A 23,957-nucleotide genomic window follows, 5' to 3' on the forward strand; every position below is an offset into this window, starting at 1 on the left:
ATAATCATGTACATCGATCGGCCAAATTGCACCCAAAGGTCTTGATTTATTGGTTGACTTTGCAGTTCGCTTTTCACTTTTGCCGATTGCATTTGCTTATCATCATTATCATTATCACACATACTCACGCTAAAACTGTTAACCACTCATTTAGCTTTTCTGGAAATTCATATACTGATAAAATGTTTAAATTTACCCATGATGGAATCATGATCTGGGAAAGCTCTGGGAATCTCCATGAATCACAAGCTTTCCGTTTATGAGCTTTTTCCATAACACCACTCGCATTATGGCAAAGTGAAGCGTTGACTGCAAAAGGCAACAAATAAGGGAAAACAAAGTATTGTATTGATTTTAAAATTTTTGTTTTGCTTTATTTTTTTCCACCCTTTTAAACAACAATCAAAAATCGAACAAAAATTGCATTGCCAACGCACCACAACCAACCAAAAACAACAAACTCATCAAAACGCTTATCCCGAAATCTAACCTGCCCGCTCGCCCACCTGCTCGCTCCGCTCGCCCACCTGTACGCCCGCCCGCACGAATAAACGTTTGAAAAACGCTCGAAAATCACACTCCAACCGCCAATCCGCAAATCGGAAATTCCGAATGACAGGTTCTATCAAAAGTACAATGAGCTGCGGGCACGCATAAAGGCCAACTCCTGTCCCATTTTGCCGGCGAATGCAAATGCTAGTGCCGCTGCTGCCAATAAATCCAATAACAATAACAACCTAAGTAGCAATAACTATCATAATAACAACAATAACAACAACAAAAGCGATCTGCTATTGGGATATGCTGCTGGCGCCACAACAACAACGACAACAAGCACCTCCACCACAACAACAACCAGTACATTCAACAACACCCACTCGAACACGAAGAACACAAGCACAAGCACAACACAACAACCACAACAGCAACCAGCAGCAGCATCGGCAGCAAATCAATTATATAGCGTACAAAGATCGGCCTCACTCAAAGATAACTCAATGTATTACAGGTTTGTTTTGCATTCAACGCATCCCAAAAGACCGACTAGATCAGATTTGTTAGTTACATTAAGTAGAAGTTGTTAAATTGTAAACAGGGAACTATTATTGTATGTATTTCATTTGCTTCATTTGAATTTGTTGAGTTGTAAATCGAAATAGTGGAACCTAATAAGGTTTAAATTAGGACACTAAGATGCTGATAAAGCTTACCTTGTATGCAATACTCTTAATATAATCCAAACTCAGTTTTGTATTATTTAGTACCTAATGCGAGCTTATAAGTAATGGTATTTTCATGGACTACAATCTGATCTAGTTTAAAAATCGTGTCTACTCATAGCTGTTAACCCAACCCTAATTTGTCGTAACTGTGCTTTTGCTTAGCTTCTTCTCGGCTACACCTTCAGTATAAGAACTCATTGCACCAAACTATTTAACATATTTTCCTAGGCCACGCACCAATGTCGTCTACCTACTCTTGGCTGTATTCCCAGTTCATCCTCGAACCCTTCTCTAAAGTCTTTCTATTTTGATTACCCTCAGGAAACCGACGATTACGATTGCCACGCCTACGAGCACAGCGTCCACGGCGATCCATTCTCCATCGACAACTGTACAGACCCCACCAATTCGCAGGTAAGTTTATTTGGTTAATCATAATGTGCACAACTTGTTTTAAAAACTCCATTGTCGATCAATTAGCCAAGTTACAGCGAAAATAGCAGAAAAGAGCAATAATGGCAACTCGTCCACGGCCAGTGTCAGCGATGCCGAGAGCTCCAAGCCACCGCCCAAACAATCCGCGAGCAATATGATCAAGAACTTCTTCAAGTAATGAGAATGAATTAATGGTTGTTTTCATTCACGTTGAGCTAACCCCGCTAAACAGCTGCTAACCCGATTTTTGATCCCAAGAAAGCGAAGTGTTTTTTGTAGCATGATTTGTGATTTAGAACTGAGGTTAAATTTACCTTTAAACTTTCCGATCGATGAATTAACATGTGCTAATTAGCATTTAAAGGCTCGATGTGTTTCTACTGGCTTTCCAACGCTGTAGCCCGTTTATTTAATGCAGTTTAGATGTTTAGTATTAAAGCATATGCTAAAACTACATATTTTTACTCAACCCACACGTAGATCCTTTGTGCCACCGGTGCGTGATGAAGAGAGCGAAACGCAACGAAAGGCACATGCTAAGCGCGTGAGGGAGACTCGCCGGTCCACCCAAGGTGTCACCCTGGACGAGATCAAGAGTGCCGAGGAGCTGGTTAAGAAGAAGAACATGGGCATGGCCAACAACAACAATAACAACAATATCAGCACCACCACCACGAACACGATCAGCAACAGCGGCGTAAGTAGTCCAGTGTCCAAGTGGCCACTCTAACCAGATCATCCAAGCTATCACAACAAAAACCAAGCCGAAACATTCACACTCGAGGAAGCTCTCTTCATAGAATCACTGTTAGATCATACCTGTAGTCCTAGCCGGGATTACACCATCCACACACGATGTCCACATGCAGTTCACACCCACTCAAACGTTGAGCAATACACACCAGATCAAAAACCGAAAAAATATATGCTTATGGTTATGGTGTCCCCATTGTATGGATATCCCTTTCTGTTTATGTGTTCGATTCTGTTCACTCACTGAAACACAATCATTAAATTTAAACAATACCATTGATTGATTTTGTGAGTGAGCGAAAAATATACTAAAATAGTGATTGTAGTTTAGTAAATATCGCGTAGTATGCAGAATGCAAAAGGTTTTGAAATGCCCTAAGAAGTATGCTATGAATTTGAACATATTAATAAATCTATCCATAAACAAAAATAATGTAAAAATTCATAAATTTATGGAATATTAAATCGAGTGCTTTCAAAGATTGCTAGCACTTTCAGTTTTGATCTTGATAAATGTACAAAATGAAAGCAAATTGTTTTAGCCATCTTGGTGGTAAATTGAAACCTGCTGCATTCTGTTGTCTCACTCCACAAAGAACGCAGCCGTAAGCTGTCATCATTTCAATCAGATCCAGTCTCATCGATCAATCAAAGCTCATTTAACGTACGTTGCCACCCGTTTGATTATTATTCGTTCGTGATCGATCGCAGTATTGCATTTAACCAATCAAGTTGAGTTCAGTTCCTGCGTAATGCGCCTCCGCCCAGCTCCGCTCCGCCCTGCCACGCCCTTTGACTCGCCCCGCCTCCGCCTCATCGATTTTGAGTACTCTCTATAGCGTAGCTTTATATATATATATGATTTCCAATCATCAGCAGCTCCAGATCAGCGAACCATAGCGTAATTACCATTCCGATTTGTATTTATGTTACTGCCCTTAAGTTATCTCTATGTTCAGTTCTCTTACTACTCACTGCTCACTAGGCTCTATATTTATATAGCAATAAACTGTATGTCTATGGATTATGTTGATGATTATCATTTTGCATGGCCCATTGCATGCGTAATCAAATCGGGTCACCCTAAGTATCATTATAGTATGCAATTGTTGTTTATATACAATATATATAGTGAGACCTTTTTGATTTTTGTTTGAAACGCACTCGCGTCCTCGCCTCTGGACAACTGTTTTTTATTTGTTCCGAACTAATATTATTAACAGAACGAAACAAGCTCTGCATCATCGACATCAGCTCCAACACCATCCATCCTCGGCAGCACTGAGCAGCAGGACGAGCTGCAACCACCGCCACCGCCCACCACTCCACCGCCAGCCATAATACCCACCACAACAACGGCCACCGATGAGACGGAGATCGAGGAGGTGGTGTCCAATCCTCCAGCTGCCCAAAGTCAGAACGATACCACTGCTAGCTTTACGCTATCCGCTCCCGTGCGAAGATCCCTGTCGGCCGACAGAGAGGCCGATGCCAATAGTGATCCGGAGGGTGATCAGGATCAGGCGGTAGTCAGTGCCAGCTATACGATAATGCCCAGGCGGGAACGGCTTCCCGAAAGCTCAGAGAATGTAGAAAGCATAAGATTGCCACAAAAGACTGACCCAGTTGCCAAAACCGCCAGCGAAGAGAAGGCCGAGGAGCCACCACATGCCAGGCCCACGGATCTGCCACTGATTCCGGCTCCCGCTGCTCCTAGCACAGAAGCTATCAAATCATCCTCGGCGGCTACGACGCCCGCTGCCCTCGAGAGCCCAGTGCGTTTGCGGGACAAGCGGGGTCTGGCGGGGTCCGGCAGCCAGGAATCTGAAACCAAGTCCGATACCGCCTCGCCCGTGTCCTCCCATCCGGACTTCAATGCCCGGGACTCGCTACTCAGTCTATACGCTCGACGCACAACGGACAGCAGCGCGGGAGGAGGAGGAGGTGGTGGTGTAGGTGTTGCGGGTGGAGCTGCATCCTCGTCTTCAACATCGGCAGCAGAACGGCGTCCGTCTTGGCGCCTGAAATTCGATGCCGGCTCCAAGGTATGCCCACACTACCCAACTCTGCCCTCTAAGCGAATCCGATAGCCTTATCCTCAATATACGTCAAGACTATTTTTCGATCGGTTGCCAAATTCGTGTGCGCCGTAAATACTTTTGTTAATCTCTAAGTGTAGCATGGAGTTATTTTGATTAGTGTATGTATGATTAATGGAGAACTTCTGCTTAGAAAGATGCGAAAATTTGCCTTGCTTTGGTCGAATTTATAAAACAAACCCATCGTCTCTAAATGGATTTTTGAATTTTCGAAGTCTAATTTAAAGTCATTGTTTTATATCATTTCGATTTCGCCACCGTTTTAACTTAACGCCTACCTTTTTTATGTTTAATGAAAGTAGAAAGTAACATTCCTTTTCCAAGAACATATAAATAATGAAGTGATCCGCCTATTTGAATATATATTTTATTGTTAAACGCCTGAATTATTTATTTTAAGATTTTTGCATTTAGTTTTATCTACGCATCTGTACTTATTCATGTTTTAATTTGCTCATAACTTGTGCTTGATGTACTCAAAATATAAGTCTTTTATAATTAAGTAAACCCTTATGTATTATTTAATAGATTTACTTTTTTATTTTTACCGCTTTTCGTATGTGTGTACTTAGATACCAATTCTCTTCATTCGGCTGATAGACATTTTCTGTAAATATTACATGCTAAAAAATTTAATAGATTGCATTTGCATGTGTGTTTCTTAATGTTGAACTTCCGTTTTTTATAAATCTGGATTACCAAAAGATCAAAATTATATATTATAAAATATAACTAACTACTTGCATGTTACTTACTTAACATTTACATTTTTGTTCAACTAATATTAACTGTACTATACTGGTTCAGGGAGATACAGAAATTGCTTAGCTTAGGTAATGGGTAGCGGGGTCTAACTGATGGATCCCAAATGGATATGGTGTCTGATACTTGTTGATTACTACTAAATGTTTAGTATAAACTAACTCCCGCTGCATTCGAATGATTCAAGACACGGCATAGCTTCTTGTAAGAACAAATACATCGCACACAACCCAAACAAATACGACAATTATAGAGAAACATTTCAAAACATATATTGATATTTAACATTGTATCTTCATCATTGAATTGAGCAATTAGTAAAAGCTTCTTTATCCATGCAGTTCAAGTTGGAGGACATAACCAGCGGTGGCACTTATCCTCCCAACAACAGCACCATCATACCCAGTGCTCCGGCGGTAATGGCAGCCGCCAACTTATCAACCACAACTGGTGTCCAGAGGCGCATCAGCAGCGGTCCCAATGCACGTAAGTTATCAAGGATATTTGATATGTAGCCTAACTTTCGGACTAATAGTAATATCTACTTCCCTTGCAGTAAATGCTTCCAATCAGTCGCTCAACTCTGTGGGTCGTCCAGTTTCCGCGCCCAGCGAGGGCACGAACAACAGTGCCTACTTCTCGCCCTCAGCTCGCAAATTCGAGACGAATGCCACGCCTACGGGAGCAACCACTGCAGCGATCACGACTAGCAACTCAACCTCCAATTCTGTGTCTCCCACCAGTGCCAATCATACAGCGGCTACGGCACCAAATGCCACGTCAAACCATGACGACAAGGGTAAGGAGATGTGGATGTGAATTAGGGAATCATGTCCAGCAACTGTTGAGATTCATGGGTATCTAATAGGAGTAGCAAGATCCAAATTGAATGAATGTTAAGTTCTGCTAGAAACATACAGACCTAGTTCCATAGTATCTATAGCTAAATTCACATGTAACATAGGAAAAATGCATTACGATTCATCGAAGTGAAGTTAGTGCCTAAGAATCTGTCTTTATTATATTAGGAGTATTGAATAGGAATATGGAATAGGATATTCTAGTGCCTAATATAGAAGCTAAAGCTGATCTTTCTTTCCATTATTTAACAGATAATGATAAGGAGAACGATAATCGCACACAGACCGTCATTCAGAGGCGACGCAAGCCGAAGCGCAGATCAACGGGCGTGGTGCACATCGATATGGATGTAAGTATGGCCGGGAGATACATCATTTGGGCGCCTAATTGCCAGGCAGTTTGTCAGAATAAATGAGCCATGGTCCAAGAGCCGTATGCCAACTATTCTCAGTCAAATTGCTAATTAGTCGGAGGAATGGGAATATGCTAAAGTGAAAATATCTTTTGTTCTGCTGCAGGAACTGGACCCCGAGCGACAGAACGAATCGTCCAACAACGACAACGAGGAGAAGGAGAAGGAGGTGAGTCCGTGCACCGATAATTAGTGCCTACCATATGTGAACTACCAACAACAACAAAAACAACAGCAACAGCATCAATATTATTGAATATTTCACACCTTGCCAAGCAATTAGAAAATATTTGTGCCAGCCTTTTATTTTCGAGCTGCACCTGACCACATGTGTTTTCTTTGTGCCTTTGCCTTCGTCACACCTTGTCACAATTTCAGAGCACTCCGCGTCCTTCAAAGTAGCTAGTGTAGTGCCCCTCCTCCATGCATTTGGCCCACAATTTCTCCCATCGTATGTCTGGTCCAATTAGCGGACGACCCAAAAACGAAATTATGATTTGCCACTTTGAAAGTGCGCACGTGGCATTGTGGGTTCGGAATTTTCGTGTGGGAATTCGAGTGTAAGTGCAAGGCAACTGCAAATCCTTTCATGGCCGAGGTCAGAACTATTAGTGCGCATCCAATTTGCGTCCATAGAAATCACGAGTCTGCCCCGAGAACCTGTTAACAATTTATCTGAGCAAGTGTCAGCGCCGGTGTCGCCTATTATTAAAATCTGACACAATTTCTGAGTGCATCTTGTCATTAACGTGCGATCTGCTTGTTCTTATAAAAAGTTATTAATTGTTTTGACCATTGGTCAATTAAAGACGAACCATAAATCTTGCATTCGGTTTAGCATTGATAAATGCTACATATTTGCATTTCATATAGTTTCATAAGCCAGTTAAACTTAGAAGCTTTTTAAGAAGACATGACAAGACAGTATTTTGGATAGCATTATTATGATTTGAAAATTGTATAAAGTACTAGGCAAGTACAGAAGAGTCTTTTAGAACTACTTTTTATAAACTACTTTGTTTAACAAATTAAAAGAGCAATTCATACAGGCCCATTGTGAATTATTGCTACAAATACACACAATCATTAAAAGTGAATTTAATTGGTAATTTACTTGTCTGAAATTGTGCGATACGAAGGTCTACATTCCCATGAAGTGAATGATGTAACACGATGTCTAAATTTGAAATGGAAATTTAAGTTTGAGCACTATATTTTCCTGGAATTTGAGGCTTTAACTATTCGTTTTCCTGTGGCGTGGAGAAATAAGTAATAGTATGCAATTTTCAGCATGTGTTGCTGTGTTCCCCCAAACGATCCATCCAAAATGACGGCAGACCATTTGAAGCTCTTTGATTGACGATGTCAAGTGTGCCATTGTGCATTTATTCTACTTTTTAGTTTTCATCTTGCAAATGCATCTGGGAAAATCACTTTCACAATCGTCTTTGCAGACAGTTTGCATTTTATAATAAATTGGGCAATTACAGAGGCACGACCCAAACCGAAGGAAATATCTGTTTATCTGTTTTTATATAGAGAAGCGCATAATAATAAGAAAAGCTGGCACACGTACGTTGAACTTTGCAGAAAAAGCGAGAATATGTGCGGCTAAATTTATAACAGCTTGCTGCAGGCATTTGCTTCCTCATTCTCCCTGCGACGAAAGGATCGTCATGTGGTATTTATAGCCGGAAAGTGCATCCAACGAAAGTACAAACTCAGCATGCAGGGGTGTGATTTTGGCCCAGTTATGAGGAGTGAGAAACTCCCCAATTTGGATCCTCCTGTCGCGCACTTACCGCTAAATTTAAACGCAAACAAAAATAGTTTTTCCTATGCTCGCTTGCCTATGTCTGCTTTTGATCAAATTTTCCTAGTTTCGGTGCAGTCATGTGTCAATGACTGTGCTTCGCCTTTTGGCCCAGTTTGCAGTGCTCTCGTTTGTGGCGTGTTTCCCTGATTTCTTCTGACCCCAGCATAGTTAACAATTTTGCGTCTCGGACATTGGGCCAAATACGTGTGCGATTTACTAAATTTAGATGTGGCTCAACCAGGTGAAAAACTCGCATAACGAATTTTCGTGTGCGCAATTTCAAGTGAAAATTTGGCTCCTTTCCCTGCTCTTATTATTTCTTGTGTTCATATTTGAGTTGAAAATATGCCGCCACCTGGTCTTCTTTTATTTTTCCGGCTTTTCCGCTCTTCACTTGGCTCTTAGCTCCATGTGGGCACTCTTTCGCTGCTCTTTCGTGTTTATTTCCGATCGTTCGCTTTCAAATAAAACATTTCAAATCGTCTGCGAGCAACACAGTTGAGTTTTGTGCGCCCAGCACAGCGGATCATCTCAGTTCGATTCAGTTCAGATCACCCAAACCCAGCTAATCCAATCAAACCAGTCTAAATCTCAATGTAAATCCCAATTAAACTCAAGAATTCAATAAGTCAAGTGCAACGAGAGACCGAAAACCACAAGACCTGTCGAATGTGTCAAAGAATTGTTGGGGGAAAAAATCAACTGCAATACGCTTAGATCAGTTTACCCCTGGGAGATCATAGATCATGGGGGATCGTAGCAGCTGGAGGGGATTTTCCAAACCGAAGTTGATGATTTGACTGCCAGCCACAAAAAGTTCGCTCGTTTTCAGTTGATGGAATCGCTCCGCGTTGCCTTTTTTGGCCAACTGCGCATAATTTTTGGACATTTCAAGTTGATGCTCTCTCAGGTGGCTTTTGCAAATATGGTCAGCTATTTTGATAAGTTTTTAATTTGATTTCGTGAACGTGCCTAATTTATTTGTATTTTTCGTGACCACAAATGCTAAAGTTTAACAAGAGAACTGAACAAAAATTCATTGAACATCTATGAAGTTCAACATTTAATTTTCCATTAAAAAAATAATATTTTTGTAAATGATAAATCCGAAAATGTTTTAAGCGTTTTAGTCATGTTTTTATAGATACTTTCCTTGAAAATTGCCAAATCATTTCGCTAGTATTTATCCTTTTTCTTGATTTACGTCCATTTCCTAATCTTTTTTATCTTTTTTATGATGCCTTTGCGACCCGGCTAGTTCATTTATCTTCCGGATGACACAACAGAAAATGTTATTTTTAAAAGCTTCGTTTTATAAATTTTACGCGATATTTGCCAAGCAAAATGTTTGAATTACCACAATACAGAAGGCACAAATGGGGAAAATTATTGCAAAAGACTAAACATTAAAAAAGGCGCTTCATTCATGGGCGATTTCCTATAGATAGAGCCATTTAAAAGGCAGATACATAGAACGAGTCTTGTAGGAAACAGAAACGGTTCGTCATAAATTATATGCATTGGAAAATCGCTTGAAAAGAAAACGTTTTCTGGTCTGACGGTCGGTTTCATGTTTGTTGTTTTGTATCGCGTGGGCGGAGGATGAGAGGCATCAACTTAGAGAAACAAATAAATACCAGGCCGGCAGCGGGATATTCGCACCCATATATCACGTTTTCTATGTGTTTTCAATCCTATGAAGAGCATCCCGTCGAGCTATACATACGTCGAAATCCGAAATGAAAATTGTCAAAATGTATGCCTTGACGTCATTTTCGGTTTTCCCGGTGCACGTCCAAAACCGACCCCCAAACCACATGTCAATATTGCGTTCTCCAAATCGAAATATATCCCGCGAGTATACAGCCGAGATATAGAGACATGTAAACACACCGAAAAGCTGTATGTTTTCCTTTATTTTTGTTTATGCCGAAGTCAAGAACATTTTGTGTGTTTGCTTTGATTATAATTGTAATTGGCTTTTGTGTGCGCGTCTATAATTGGAACATAAATCGATCAGAATCGAACTCGAAATGCCCTTTAATTGCAAATAGTTCCCAGGGGTGTCGTTCGTTCCCATGCGTTCTTTATATAGCATCTTAAATTTGAACTAAAGTTCAAAGAGCCTTTTGGAGGATACCTGTCCACATTCATTAAAGGTTTTTATTGTCAGTTAAAGTTCACTTACCGATTTCATTTGATTTAAATTTCGTAAGCACATGAATGTGCTGAACTTCAGATCGCAGTTTATAACGTCTATTAATTCTTCAAACCCAAATAGTGAAGAATGCGTCTAAGCTAATATTGGTTTACTTATGTAAAACTATCAATGGCTAAAACAGATTGGAAACGATTTACCTAGTATAAAGTCATAGCAAACCTGTGGCCAGATGGCAAATTCCCTCCGATAGGAAAGAGCGTTCTGATCATGTGGCTTCTGGTTGAACGGTTTAAGCGTAATTGCACTTTGGCACTGACGATTGATATACGAAGTGCCAGGCCAGATGGCAAACTAATGGGGCCCATGTTCTTATAGCTTATAGCTTCCATCAGCGAGATGTCCTTTCGCTCGAGACCAAGAACCCAGGCGCCGCTGTCCAGTCGGCGTCGATCGTTGTCCTCCAGCTCGCGCATGGCTCCCTCCAGTGGGGGATCCGGGGCCTATAACTACAACGGAAGTAGCTATAGCAGCTCCGGCAGCACTGGTCGTCCCTTGAGCACCGGCTACTTTCCCAGCAGCAGTGGCGTCTCCAGCTACCAGAGTCCTTATGCCAGTGTCTACAGCTCGAGGGAGAGTTTGTATGGCGGAGGAGGTGCTGGTCGGAGTTCTTATGGTAATGCGAGCAGTCGCTACGATTACGGGGCGTCCAAGTATCATCTCCTTCAGCAGCAGCATCATCATCATCTTCATCAGCATCAGCAGTTCACCAGCACCAACCACTATTCGAATCAGCATTCCCATCAGCCAACTCCCAGCAGTGGCCCTTCGACGGCAGTAACCTCATCCGCATCCACATGCCATGCGGCATCCATAGCTTCTGCGTCCAATGCCGCCATGCCAGCAACTAAAACGCAATCGCACCAGGGCAATCGCTACTATCTGCAGCTTCAGCCCACCGCCTCTTCATCTGCTTCGGGTTCGGCGACCACAAGCGGTGGTCATCACTATGGCCACCTGGTGGTGGGCAAGCATATAAGCCAGAGCCATAGTTACGGCCAGTCTAAAGCCTCTGCTCTCTCCTCCTCTCTGTCCACCGTCTCGTCGTCGTCCTCCTCTTCGGCCTCGAATGGAACAGGCAGCGGTGGTGGTGGCTACGACAGTTCCAGGTACAATCCCAGCTCCTATTCCTCGGCTGGATCTTCGTACTCCACGAGCGATCGATATGTCAGCCCCTATTCGAGTAGTTATGATAAGGGTGTGACCACCGCCTCACTGACCTTCAAGTCACCCGGTTTGAGTTCGTCCAATTCCTTCAAGACTTCTCGTTTACTGAAGACCAAATCGCTGTCGGCATCAAATAGCAGCCTGAATGGAGCCTATGGTGGTCCATCCTCAAATGGAGTAACTAGTGCCGGAGCCACTGTGGCGGCCATCGCAGCCACGAGGAGCAACTCTCTGCGGGAACAGGAGCGCAAGTCTCGCAATCGCACGCGGTCAAAGAGCGCGGCACAGAGATCCATTAGTGCTTCCTCCGAGAAGAGTGAGGGATATGAAGTAAGCAGGTGTTCTGGTTAAGTCTGTTCGTATTTAATTATTTTATGCTGTTGTTGTTGTAATTGGTATACGATTTAGCACTTATATATTTACTTTATTTACTTTTAAATAACTTGAGAAGCATGTAGAACAGATAAGACCTATTCTATAGAAGGATATTTGTAAATAATAGAAAACTAATTAATTATTAGTCTTGCTACGTGCTTAAGATTTATAACCTATTTAAATAGTGTAACGATATCAAGAACAGTTGCGCATTTAAAGAAACCAGAAAGTAGTAGAAAAAGTGCAGTTCTTAGAAAAGGCTCCCAGCGTGTACTGTTTTGTTTTAAATGCTAAAATTGTTTACTTGTCTTTTCCTCCTTACAGAGCGGCAGTGAGCGGACATCCCGTTCCCGCCTGGGCAGCACCGCGAGTACGGCTACCACCAGCGAGTCAAAGAGCTCCAGCAGTAATGACAAGACGGAGAATGGCGATGGCATTGACTACAAGGCGCTCTGGGAAGCGGAAAAGTGAGTAGAGCTGCCCCCAAAGAACCCCAAATTATGTAATCGATCCCGATTATAATCGATAATCCCATATAGGTTGGAGAACGATAAGCTGAGGCAGATGCTCAAGCAGAAGGACGATGAAGCCCTGCAGACCCGTGCAACGCTCGAAAGATTCGCCAATGCCGTAAGTACAGAAACACGCCCCTAACATGCCACGCCCACATCAGCCCACTATAAACTGAAAGCCGATAAACCAATACCGAAACTGGCAGCAGTAACCAACAACAAAACAACACGCAACACCATAAACTTAGTTCTAGGATGCCACTAAAATAAACATACTTACTATATATCTTTATTACACAAAAACCACCCACCTCGCTGCCTTTTTTTTCCCCTCATGTGAAGCTTACTGCTCGCGCTCTCTTTCGCTCTTTACACCCCGCTCTGTCGTATATATATCTTTTTTCGATCCGTTGACCAACAATATGAACCCCAACAAACTACAACAAACTACACCACAAAACTGAACAAGAAAAACCAAGACCCGAATCGAAATCGAAAAACAAAAATCGCAAAACCACATCTTGTTTCATTTCACATTCGCAGACAACGAAAAATTCACTATCTGAACTTGAGAAACGCGAAAGAAGAGCTATGGAACGCAAGCTTTCCGAGTTGGAAGAAGAGCTCAAGGTAATTACAAAAGTGTCCTTTGCTAACCATAAGCGTTAAAAGTGCCGCCGCTGCTGCTGTTTTTGTGTTCTGAGAACAGGACCCCAAAATTGATTGCTATTTTGGTTTATTTTTATTTTGGTTCCATACCCCATATGATTTGTCCAAGAGTTGTGATACTTTTCCCCCGAAAAGCCTTGTTGCATGTCCGAAATCTTGATTTATTAACCCCCTTATTATTAACTCGAATTGAGCTGTTCTGTTCTTATAACCCAAAATCATAATACCCCTCTCGCACTGAGTTCGAGCACACGTTTCTATCACCCTTATATTTTAATTGCCTTTCCCATTTTGGCCACCATATAGAACACCTAGTTAGTTGACTAGTTGTCTTCTGTGTATGAATGCCATCGCACTTGATTTGATTTGAAACTCCTCCTGTGTATAGTATTTGTATAATTTTGTGCCACCCCGCTGTACAGTGAAGCGATCGCTTTGATTTCCCTCGCCAATTTATTTTTGCCCCACCACCGCCTCGTGATCAGATCATATATTTGTTTTCTATGGTTATTTTTTCATATCACACCACAGCAACAACAGACATCAGACATGTTCTCATCTGAAGACCATTATGTTTCTCTGTCATCATCGCATCTCAATTCATCACTCGCTCAATCTCTCGCTCTGTCATTTGCCACCTTTTATGATTTTTGGTCACTGTTCCCATGCGTTTATACGTTACACGTTTATCGTTATACGTCTACCAATCGCACTCACCTATTTGTTACAAATTTTAAACAAAAGCGCTCTCATTGAACAATACGCTCACTCAAATTTGATTTTCTTTTCTCTCTCTCTTCCCACGCGCCTCATCGATCGAACAAACAATCGAAACTATCGAAACAATCGATTAACGGCAATCGCTCAATGAAAACATGCCTATTTTCCACTTATTTTTCTTGCGTCGCCGCTGTTGTCCTTATTCTTTGTGTGATTTTAGCTATTGCAGAAGCTAAAGACTGAGAACGACCGTCTGCGAGCCGAGAATCGGGCCCTCACGCGGGTCGTCTCCAAGCTGACCACCTCGGCTCAGAGTCAGCTGGCCAAGACCAAATAGGCGCAGATCAAAAGCATTTAGATTGCCCAGCACCAGCCCACATACACCCCAAAATTGTCACGACCCTTGCTCACAAGCACAATGTCGCGATTATCGTTATATCGTTTATATTAGAACTGGAAAAGCATCGATGTTTTGCAGGTAAACATCGATAACCAATAATCATCGATGTTTTTCTTGCTTCAGTTTCGTTTTTACAATACATAACTTCGATGTCGTTAAAAATATTATATGGATATTTAAGCATAACCAAAACCACGATAATTAAATGTATCGTAGCTAAATTTAAGTTCACATTGAGCTCATTGGCTTTGGACTGGTCACTGGTAATATAACATAGGTATTTAACATATATATACTACTACTCCTTGGGAGTTACTATATACTACAGACCCTTTGATAGAACCACAAACTTTAAAGGTAGTTAATTTTTTAATAGTAAAATATTACTCACACGGCTTGTTCGTTTTTGGTAACCTACACATTCGCTAGGTGCAAATGTTGCGAATTGGAAATGTAATTTATATCGAACTATATCATATGGTCCCTACATATCACTGTACGGCCGATAAGCACTTATAAATCAAAAGTCAGCCCACTCTCGAATCAAATCAAAGTAAAGCTCATCGAAACCAACGAGATCAAACATCAAGTCCCCACCACCAAAAAAAGATAAAAACTGCATCGGCGATTAGCGGCCCAAGGATCTGGAGGCTATATAAAGGGTCTCCAAAAGTCGATCATCAGGGAGAGCGAAGTGGTCTAGTTGGTGATGCTGGAAGCTTAACGGTAAATGACCCACCACTGACACTCAGTTGAGCCATTCTAAGAACCTGCGCCCCAATATTATGAGCTGGCTGTTGTTTCGTTGTTATACACATACCACATATAAAGAATATAATAAAATATATTATGGCTATAACTGTAACATAGAGTGTTTCAAACTGATGGAGAATGGTTGGAAATAGCTAGCAACAAAATACAGACTTTTTAAAATTGGTTGCGCCTTAAAAAATAATATGTTTGTTTTATTAGGAGGAAAAGTACGGAATAAAAGAATTTTTATGAAATGTGGATAGGAGCTGTGTTGCTTTCAATCCACCAACACTTTGAAACACTCTGAATGTACATATAAACAATACTTACTTAATACTCTACTCTTTAAATAGTGTCTATTAAACTATACTATGGATTTATAACTCTTGTTACTATTGTTACCAGTTTTATCTGCCATTTTGTTTACCCTTCTGTGTGTTTTCTACCACAACACCACCAATGACCGATTTTGAGTTATATATATTTATATATAAATATGAAATAAATAACATTTTGCTCACTGTCGATCTTATTCTATTACTTCTGTTTATTGTTTGAATACGCCAAATTGGGTGGCTGTATATTTACGGAACACTCGCATCAGGCATCTATATTCATGAGATTCATTCGACATTGTATGATCGATTCGTCTATAGCTCGCTTATCACAGCACACGACACGCGTCATAAAGATCACACGAATCAGATTTCGCAGAGACAATTATCTAAGCGCCTATGTTTCGAGTGTAGTTTGTGGTTAAGTGCATGCTATCTGGTTTTATTCTCAAGATTAGGGCGTTCCATTTTTAGGTAATTACTAATTGTTTCTTGTTGTTGCTGTTGTTGTTGCTGCTGTGGCTGCGGCTACCGCATCCCCAATAGATTAACGAAGCATGCCCCATGCACATCTAACTCCAAGACTTGTGTCTCCCCTGCCATAAACGTATACTTATTTGGATATCAGTACAAAGTGATCTAACTTAATTTCTTCTCATCCGTTCAACAGCAACTCGATGCCTACAAGTCGGATAATCATCGCCTGAAGGAGGAAAACGCCGCGTTGATTAGAGTAATTAGCAAATTAAGTAAATGAAATTATGTTTTACTTTCAGTGTATGTATGTCTGAGAACCTATATCATCGAGAAGCAACAATTTTACTTTAGTTACCAGCTGGCAGAAGGCTGAAAAAGAATGAAAATGAATGTTAAAGCAAAATGCGATGCAAGCGAAAGCCGGATATTCGCGTGAAAATTTCAAAATTTGTTTATTATTTGTGTAGGCCGTTAAGAATTAGGTGAAACCATGTTTCAAATATCGTTGAGAATTGTTTCGTTCGTTTTATATAAAGAATTCTTATGTATTTGGTCAAATTTTATATTCGAAATAGAGAAAATTATAAATAAACTTACACAAATCAAGCTTAACTATATTTACATAAACATACGCAACGTGTATAACTATCAGAAGATCAAAAGAAATGAAATGGAAAGCGAAAACCTTTACATACAAACTGAGAACATAATCATCAAATGAGCCCTAGTTACATTACAGATTAGTTTAACTACATGATACATATAAATATATATATATATTTTTTCATATATAAATTATATATACACATTACATAATATATATTTAAAGCAACCGAATCATAAGTTCAACATGTCAATGTGTAATATCATCGAAGATCCAGACCGCCAGTTCATGAGACTCCGGAGATGTGTCGTAACCAGCCCACGCGTCATCTTACTAAGTGTAATCATTATCATCCAATTGTAATTGTGTTTAGTGCTGCATAGATAAAGGCATCGGTGATACCATCAAAAGCTATAGCATGTGTACCCTTAAACTGAGGAGACTTTTTTGCATAAGCTCCATGGCGCTGTCCTATAGATCGGGATGGGTTTCACTACGTATGTCCAATTATTTCTGTTATTTGAGTACCTTAAGATAAGCAGACACTTTTAGTTCTCTCCTTTACTTCAAAACGTATTATATACATTTACATCGTACTATATTTTACTTTCGCTTATAACGAAACGAATGATCATACGCATATTTCTGTTATTTATTAAATTCGCTTAAGAGATTTTGTGTTACTCGTAAATGGAAACGATAATCAAGCATAAACAATTATAAGAACGTGAATTGTGTAATATGTAAAATTGTGTGAGAAAATATTTATGAAAATTTGATTCAAATACGAAACTTAATAAATGTGATCGCAAGCAAATCCACGTTGTTTCCCTTTGCACTTTCCAAGGATGAATGGGTACTAAGGTGTTTCTCGGAATTATACTTATTTTCGCCTAGATAATAAAAAGCCAACTATTGTGAAGGTGATATCTTTCACTCAACGTGTTCCCAGGTTTATTTTTATACTCGTTATACCCGTTTATACCCAGAAACTATAAAAGCCAGAGGTTAAGCAGATTCCAAAGACATAGACGCGCGCAAGTTTGTTTCCAAATGCTGCCCCAAATTTTTTGGTATTGTTTTAATTTTTTATCGAAAAACTGCTATGCTTACACTTTTGAAATCTGTTTATTTGACTTGCCATTTTCTATCGGCATTGGCCAAGCCCCTTCTAACGCCCAAAACTGTCAGTCCCACACTCTTGAAAAATCCAAAAAAAAATTGTATGTTGATGATTTTTCCCCAATTTGTACCGATATTCCAGAAAAGGTTGAAATTTCTCGTTCGCTCTTCCAGCAGCTGAGTAACGGGCATCTGATAGTCGGGGAACTCGACTACAGGGTATCCTCATGTTTATTGTCTGCATTTAGAGGTTTTTATTTATTTATTGATAAGACAAACCTTAAGGTTAACATGTGAAATTTATTTGGTACTTGTTTTTTGGTTATTCTTCGTCTGGTAAACAATAATCCACAAATCTGCAGATCCAGTTTATTGATCCAGTAATGATTCATGATTTTACTTATATTGATATTTAATAGTCAGCCCTGTTCGTTGTAGAAAAGCTCTTAATATTACTTTTCTCTGACAAACAATATTATCAGAAGAGCCATACAAACGCCACTAAAAGTTGCATTTATTAGGGCTTTGAAATCCTCAGCTATATAAGACTGCAAGTGCATTGAACGAAATCTTCAAACTATTTTGAGGTTTTACCAGAGAACCTACTTGTAGTCCTTGGAAAATGAAGCGAACTTTCCTGATTATAGGCATAGTTTTTTGTGGCCTATCTGTTGCGAAGGCACAAAACTGTCAGGAGTGCCTAACGGATAACGAAGTGTATTGTGTAGACCAAACTTCCTATAGGAATTGCATCAGTAAGTTTAGAACAAAGTTCCTTGGTACTTAAATCTGAAACGACTTCATTTAGAAAGTAAACCTTTTGGCAACGTGATAAGATGCCCCACCGATACCGTTTGCACAAATTCCACAAATGTTTGTGTGAAAAGTTCTGAGCTAACACAAACTACGAGTATAGTCGATGTCTGTGGAGCCTCCGGTGGAAATGAATGTGCAACGTGCAATCAAAATTATACTTGTGTTAGCAAAAACCAATTTGCAAGATGCTCTGGATCGACTTTGGTGGACTCCAACATCTATGAGTGCGATACTGATGAGATTTGCAGTTCGAAAGCTCTTGAACATTTCGACAACATTTGTGCGCCTTCGTGTGTTCTGGATTTTGTATGTATTCTTAGGTAACTGGTTTGAGCTGTGTTGTCATCCTTCATCCTTATTTTGCAGCTCAGCTTGAGAGCCACTTGCAGCAACAGTGAATACACGACCACAACTACCGCAGCTCCGACAACTGTCACACCCAGTATAGATCAGAAAAAGAGTGCCTGCTCTGAAGCAAAAACAGACCTTGAAATACCGGAAGCCACCTTGTTCTTCTTTACGATCTACAAAGAGGATACTTCCTGTCACACTTATCTCTACTGCCAGAAAAATTTAAGCACATGGGACACCGCCTATTTGTCCTGCAAACAACCCCAGCCATATTTCAATTCAACTTCCAGCCTCTGCGTAGCGACGAAACCGTCTGGATGCTCCTAAATCAGATAATCCTTTGTTTGCAAAACATATATCATTAGAATATCATTAAGTTTAAATTTTTAATTTTAGCACCTTTAAATAATATATTTTGGGATTTGGGCACTATTAGTGTTGTGTTCGTTTTATTACTGATATCAAAATGCAAAAAGAAGACAACATTTCAGATTTCATAAAATATCTTGTTAATCTGATGGTAAGAAGGAATTCAAAGCGAAAAAACATGACTCAAAAGGTAACAGGAATGTCAATAGACCTTCAAAAATACCAAATACGATTACAGTTTATGAACCGCACTTCCAGGTATGAAGTACGTAAAATTAAAAAGCATGTTGCTGTCATTTAGATCGCTCCAATATTACTTTATGGTAATAGACTTTTGGCAGGCATAGACAACGAAATCTGACAAACAATATTATCAACCCATAAACAATTGAAGGTTAATGCATAGTACGCTCCTCCGCTATATAAGACGGCAGATGGGTGATATGGATCATATCAGAAAATCGTTCAGGTTGAGCAGCAATACCGCGAAAAGCTTGGAAGGAACATGCGGAGGATAATCGCTTTGGTGGCCATCATGGCATGTGGACTATCGTTCGTGGCAGCTCAGTCTTGTCAGACGTGTCAGGCGGAAAACGATGTGTATTGCGTTGATCAGAACAGCTATCAGAACTGTATGAGTAAGTCCTGGGCCGTAGTCCTTTACGAGCTGAAGTCCTTCAAATCACTTTCAATAATCACATTTGACACTGAAACATTCTTTTTGTTACCTCAGAAAATGCTCCAGTTGGAGATGTGGTCGAATGTCCCGCGAACACTGTTTGCTCCAATTCTGACAGTGTTTGTGCGAATATCTCCGAGCTGAATTCGACAGTATTGGATGTGTGTGGAGGCTCTGGTGGAAATGGGGCCCAGTGTGAAGTGTGTTCCTCAGGCGCCAAATACGCCTGTGTCAGCAGCTCCCAGTATGCCCGCTGCTCCTCCACCGGTGATGTGCTGACCACCAGTGTGTACAACTGCGACGCAGATGAGATTTGTATCGTGGATGCTCTGTCTACTTATCAAACAGTCTGTGTACCGTCTTGTGCCTCCGAATTTGTAGGTTGGGTTGGACAAAAAAACGATCCATTGTAACTTATGATTCCTTGCAGCTTGGATTGGATGCCACCTGCAGCAACAGTGTTTATCAGCCCACCACAACAACTACAGTGGCACCGACGACAACACCGAGTGCTGAGCAAAAACAGGATTTATGCAATGATGGCGAACCTAGTTCCCAGCCTAGTTACTTCTTTACCAGGATAACTGATGACTCCACGTGCAACAGTTACCTGTACTGCCAGAAATCTGGAACCACTTGGGTAGCCCTCTACATGACTTGTGCCTCCTCCAAGCCCTTCTTTGACTCGACCACCAGCTCCTGTGTGACAACCAGGCCGACCAGCTGCTCGGTTACAACCAGCACGACCACTACTACGACCCAGTCGCCCTCTGATTCTTCAACGACTGCTTCTTCAACGGACTCTTCCTCAACGGAATCCTCTACCGAGTCTTCACCAACGACTGCTCCTTCATCAACGGAATCCTCCACCGAGTCTTCGTCCACCACGCAGTCTTCAACGGAATCCTCTACCGAGTCTTCACCAACGACTGCATCTTCCACGGCTTCTTCATCAACGGAATCCTCCACGGAGTCGTCGTCCACCACGCAGTCTTCAACGGAATCCTCCACCGAGTCTTCGTCCACCACGGAGTCATCCACCGAGTCTTCCTCAACAACTTCAACGACTGTTTCTTAAGCCAAGGATTCCACGGCTCGCACTAGTGCTTAACACAGGTTAACGTCTACCGGTAAAAGTTTTGTAATGAAAACATTGAAATGGTTTCTACAACCTCCTAAAATAATAAAACGATATACATATTAGATTTGTAAACAATCTTCGATAGACATTTAATAAGTCCGAAATAATAAATACGTTACATTTGAAATTTGTTATTGGTGTTTAATCGTTATTGATGGCTTTAACTATGACTAAAATGAAGGCAGTATTATTCCGCAAGTATTATTCATCATCTAATGGAACTCACTTTTGCTGGTGCATGTAGTTGGTGAAAAAGCCTCGAGATGTCTAGCATTCTATATGCCGTGAAATACCATAGGATTATTAGCTGGAACCCATAAACGGAAAAATGAATACCTATGAATGTTTCGTTTAGAACAACTCGCGTCATATGCGTATGTATGTATGTATGTACAAATCGATTTACGCTAAAAAGTAAAAGCATTTTCACAATATTTATGTTGAGGACAACTCGCGATACTAGAGACCTTGATATTGTGTGTGCATGCTGTGGCTTCTGCTTAGCTGAAATTAATGGGTTAAGTTCTGTACATTGATGGCCGTAAACACTTGGACATAAACACACAGATGCGCACACAAGTCAGCGCGTCTAAATATACAAACGGATACAAACATATACATATGCCCCCTCGAATATGATATTCCGAACCGACTCGCATGCCGCCGGCTGATTTATCTAGCGCACCCGGTTCGACGAGGGATACAATATATTCGAAATCCTATTTCATTGCTACTACTAGTACTGCACACATTACGATCTACGAGAATTTACAATAAAAGTTTTTGCTTAATTATCTTAATATTTCGCCGAGAGAATGAAGCATATACATAATGCTGCCCGGCTCTTCGGGCGCCTTCTGCTGCCATATGTCATTGGCAGCGATTGTCGCGGCAATTAAACATTAAATCAAATGAATTGCAGATGCAGAGCAGCGGGACCAGAAGCTACGGGAAGGTGCTGGGGGCTGCGGCTAGTTGGCCAGCCCACATTTAAATGCGCAAATGGAAATTATGGCCATTGACGACGCACGATCGGCCCGGGACGCTGTACGTGGGCAGCGGCGAATGCACAAACTACAAATATAAACACACGCCGAATTAGATATATGTAAAATCAGAAAATGATGGATGGGTGTACGAACCTTTGGCACCCTCTGGTTGGTTGCCATGTAGCCGACACAAAACGACTGCGTCGTGTGGCTCCACATCACCTCGCCGCTGCTCTGGCCCGGATAATAGAGCAGCGTTAGAGCTCCAGCGTACAGATCCTGCTCTCGCGGCAGCAGCGGAGAGTCCAGGAACTTTTGCTTGAACGTCTTGTGCAGACTGGTCACCGCACAATCACTGCTAAAGGCCCCATGGCAGATCTCTCTGGCCAACAGCGTTTTCATCAGGTACTCACCGTTTCCGGTTGTGCAAGTGGCTATGGCCAGTTCGTCCGTATCGGTGGCCCAACAGCCGGCACCATAAGTAGCTGCCTGGCCCACTCTGCCTGGAACTTTGAGCAGTATGCCACCGGAGCTACAGCCAGCTGCCGTGTTCCCTGCCCCATCAACACATACCGCTCCCACTGTGTCCAAAGCAGCGGCAAGTTCCACCTCGTTACCCGGTTCCGGCACTGTGACTGGTTCCTCGGACGTAGCCTTGCTCAATCTGCTGTTGACTACGAGATCGTATTTGCTTTTGTAGTGATTAAACTGGAACTTGGCCTTCGATGAGATCAATACGCCGGGCTCCACCATGGAGCAACCCACCTCGTCGGCGTAGTGTTCCGCTCCAGTGCCGGCGAGGATCATCGGTGGAATGCGCTCCAGGAGCTGTGGACTGGACTGGGCATCGCAGATGCGTCTCGCCAACTGGATGGGGTTCTTAACCCGGCTAACGTTTGTGCAGGCCCCAAAGTTAAGCGTGGAACCATCCATTATAGCCGCATCGCACTGCACAGAGCCGTCCATGCAGAGATTTGATCCGTAGCCGGCGTTTGTGTAGCCGCAGTTCTCCAGCCGCACAATGGCCGCCTCGCAGGCGTCGACGGCGGAGCCGCCGTTGCGGAGGATCTCTGTGGCGCGCAGGCAGGCCTCCTTGATCACCCGCTGGTACTTCGTCTCGTCGATGCAGTTCCCAGCCCCTGAGAGCAAGTGGCGGTCATCAATCATCTGGCTGTCTGCCCGGCGGATCGGAATCACCATGGCCAAGATACGTACCTGTGTGCACCGCGACGAAGCCGGCCATGTTGGTATCGCTGTTTATGCTCGCGCCTTGTTGTTGGCCCAACTGCAATTCGTGCGCTATACGGCGTAAACAAATTGATCAGAGTGACCGTGCGGGCAGAGTTCAAATATACCACGGCGAATGAGTATCTGAAAGCCGGCCACATTAGAAATATGCCAATTCTACACTCAACAAAATTTTATTGATTATAAATTACCCGCTTTATTTAAAAACTGCATATATATCTGAAATATACTATATTACTAGTATACCGAAAAAGAAGCAGAAATTCTATGAACCATACAAAATATGAAAACCTAAATATATATATTGGATATGCTTTGATTACTTTGCAAAAGGAATGACCATCACAATTACATAGAGATATTAGACCGTTTGAAGGACGAACTCGTCGAGAAACTGCCGCATTCCAAAACAAGAAAGTGCTGTTTCACCAAGACAATGCACCGTGTTACGGTCACAAGTCAGTGAAAACGATGTTAAAAATCCATGAATTGGGCTTTGAATTGCTTCCGCATCGACCGTATTCTCCAGATCTGGCCCCCAGCGACTATTTCCTGTTTTCAGATCTCAAAAGAATGCTCCCTGGAAAGAAATTTCGTCGAATGAAGGGGTGATCGCCGAAACTGAGGTCTATTTTGAAGCAAAGGAGAAAC

General features: G+C 41.6%; 4 protein-coding genes across 35 annotated transcripts in view; 3 read left to right on the plus strand and 1 right to left on the minus strand.

The window, feature by feature from the left end:
• The window catches only part of LOC122618168 (protein phosphatase 1 regulatory subunit 12A), a 30,802-nt gene extending 13,394 nt beyond the window's left edge, over positions 1-17,408 (plus strand). For 3 of the 31 annotated variants that reach the window (XM_043794349.1, XM_043794348.1, XM_043794350.1), the window contains exons 9-21: positions 620-1,009; positions 1,545-1,637; positions 1,704-1,832; positions 2,139-2,355; positions 3,635-4,456; positions 5,614-5,758; positions 5,829-6,071; positions 6,385-6,482; positions 6,652-6,714; positions 12,446-12,588; positions 12,661-12,751; positions 13,177-13,263; positions 14,243-16,097. In XM_043794349.1, the coding sequence (XP_043650284.1) occupies positions 620-1,009; positions 1,545-1,637; positions 1,704-1,832; positions 2,139-2,355; positions 3,635-4,456; positions 5,614-5,758; positions 5,829-6,071; positions 6,385-6,482; positions 6,652-6,714; positions 12,446-12,588; positions 12,661-12,751; positions 13,177-13,263; positions 14,243-14,359 (2,638 nt within the window). In that variant the 3' untranslated portion in view covers positions 14,360-16,097. Of the gene's footprint in view, positions 1-619; positions 1,010-1,544; positions 1,638-1,703; positions 1,833-2,138; positions 2,356-3,634; positions 4,457-5,613; positions 5,759-5,828; positions 6,072-6,384; positions 6,483-6,651; positions 6,715-8,834; positions 8,958-10,897; positions 12,077-12,445; positions 12,589-12,660; positions 12,752-13,176; positions 13,264-14,242; positions 16,115-16,180 lie in introns of those variants that run through there. The other 28 variants (XM_043794354.1, XM_043794359.1, XM_043794381.1 and 25 more) reach the window with 24 other exon arrangements.
• An 871-nt stretch (positions 17,409-18,279) lies between these two features.
• On the plus strand, positions 18,280-19,315 carry LOC122615586. The gene is made up of 3 exons (XM_043790590.1): positions 18,280-18,468; positions 18,522-18,835; positions 18,896-19,315. Exons 1-3 carry the CDS (start codon positions 18,336-18,338, stop codon positions 19,205-19,207), a joined length of 759 nt encoding a protein of 252 aa, XP_043646525.1. The 5' UTR covers positions 18,280-18,335; the 3' UTR covers positions 19,208-19,315.
• LOC122615584 (flocculation protein FLO11) lies at positions 19,316-21,006 on the plus strand. 2 transcript variants are annotated; one of them, XM_043790587.1, is made up of 4 exons: positions 19,316-19,439; positions 19,580-19,887; positions 19,983-20,305; positions 20,359-21,006. In XM_043790587.1, exons 2-4 carry the CDS (start codon positions 19,755-19,757, stop codon positions 21,004-21,006), a joined length of 1,104 nt encoding a protein of 367 aa, XP_043646522.1. In that variant the 5' UTR covers positions 19,316-19,439; positions 19,580-19,754. The 2 variants fall into 2 exon arrangements, with proteins under 2 accessions (XP_043646522.1, XP_043646523.1); XM_043790588.1 differs by having other exon boundaries at positions 19,434-19,887; positions 20,359-20,736; positions 20,824-21,006.
• A 122-nt stretch (positions 21,007-21,128) lies between these two features.
• Positions 21,129-23,428, minus strand: LOC122615585 (threonine aspartase 1). Its single transcript, XM_043790589.1, has 3 exons — positions 23,274-23,428; positions 22,212-23,197; positions 21,129-22,143 (listed from the first exon to the last, which is right to left on the minus strand). Exons 1-3 carry the CDS (start codon positions 23,299-23,301, stop codon positions 22,060-22,062), a joined length of 1,098 nt encoding a protein of 365 aa, XP_043646524.1. The 5' UTR covers positions 23,302-23,428; the 3' UTR covers positions 21,129-22,059.
• Positions 23,429-23,957: the final 529 nt, after the last annotated feature.

This window comes from Drosophila teissieri, chromosome 3L, assembly GCF_016746235.2.
Source record: "Drosophila teissieri strain GT53w chromosome 3L, Prin_Dtei_1.1, whole genome shotgun sequence".
Classification (NCBI taxonomy): domain Eukaryota; kingdom Metazoa; phylum Arthropoda; class Insecta; order Diptera; family Drosophilidae; genus Drosophila; species Drosophila teissieri.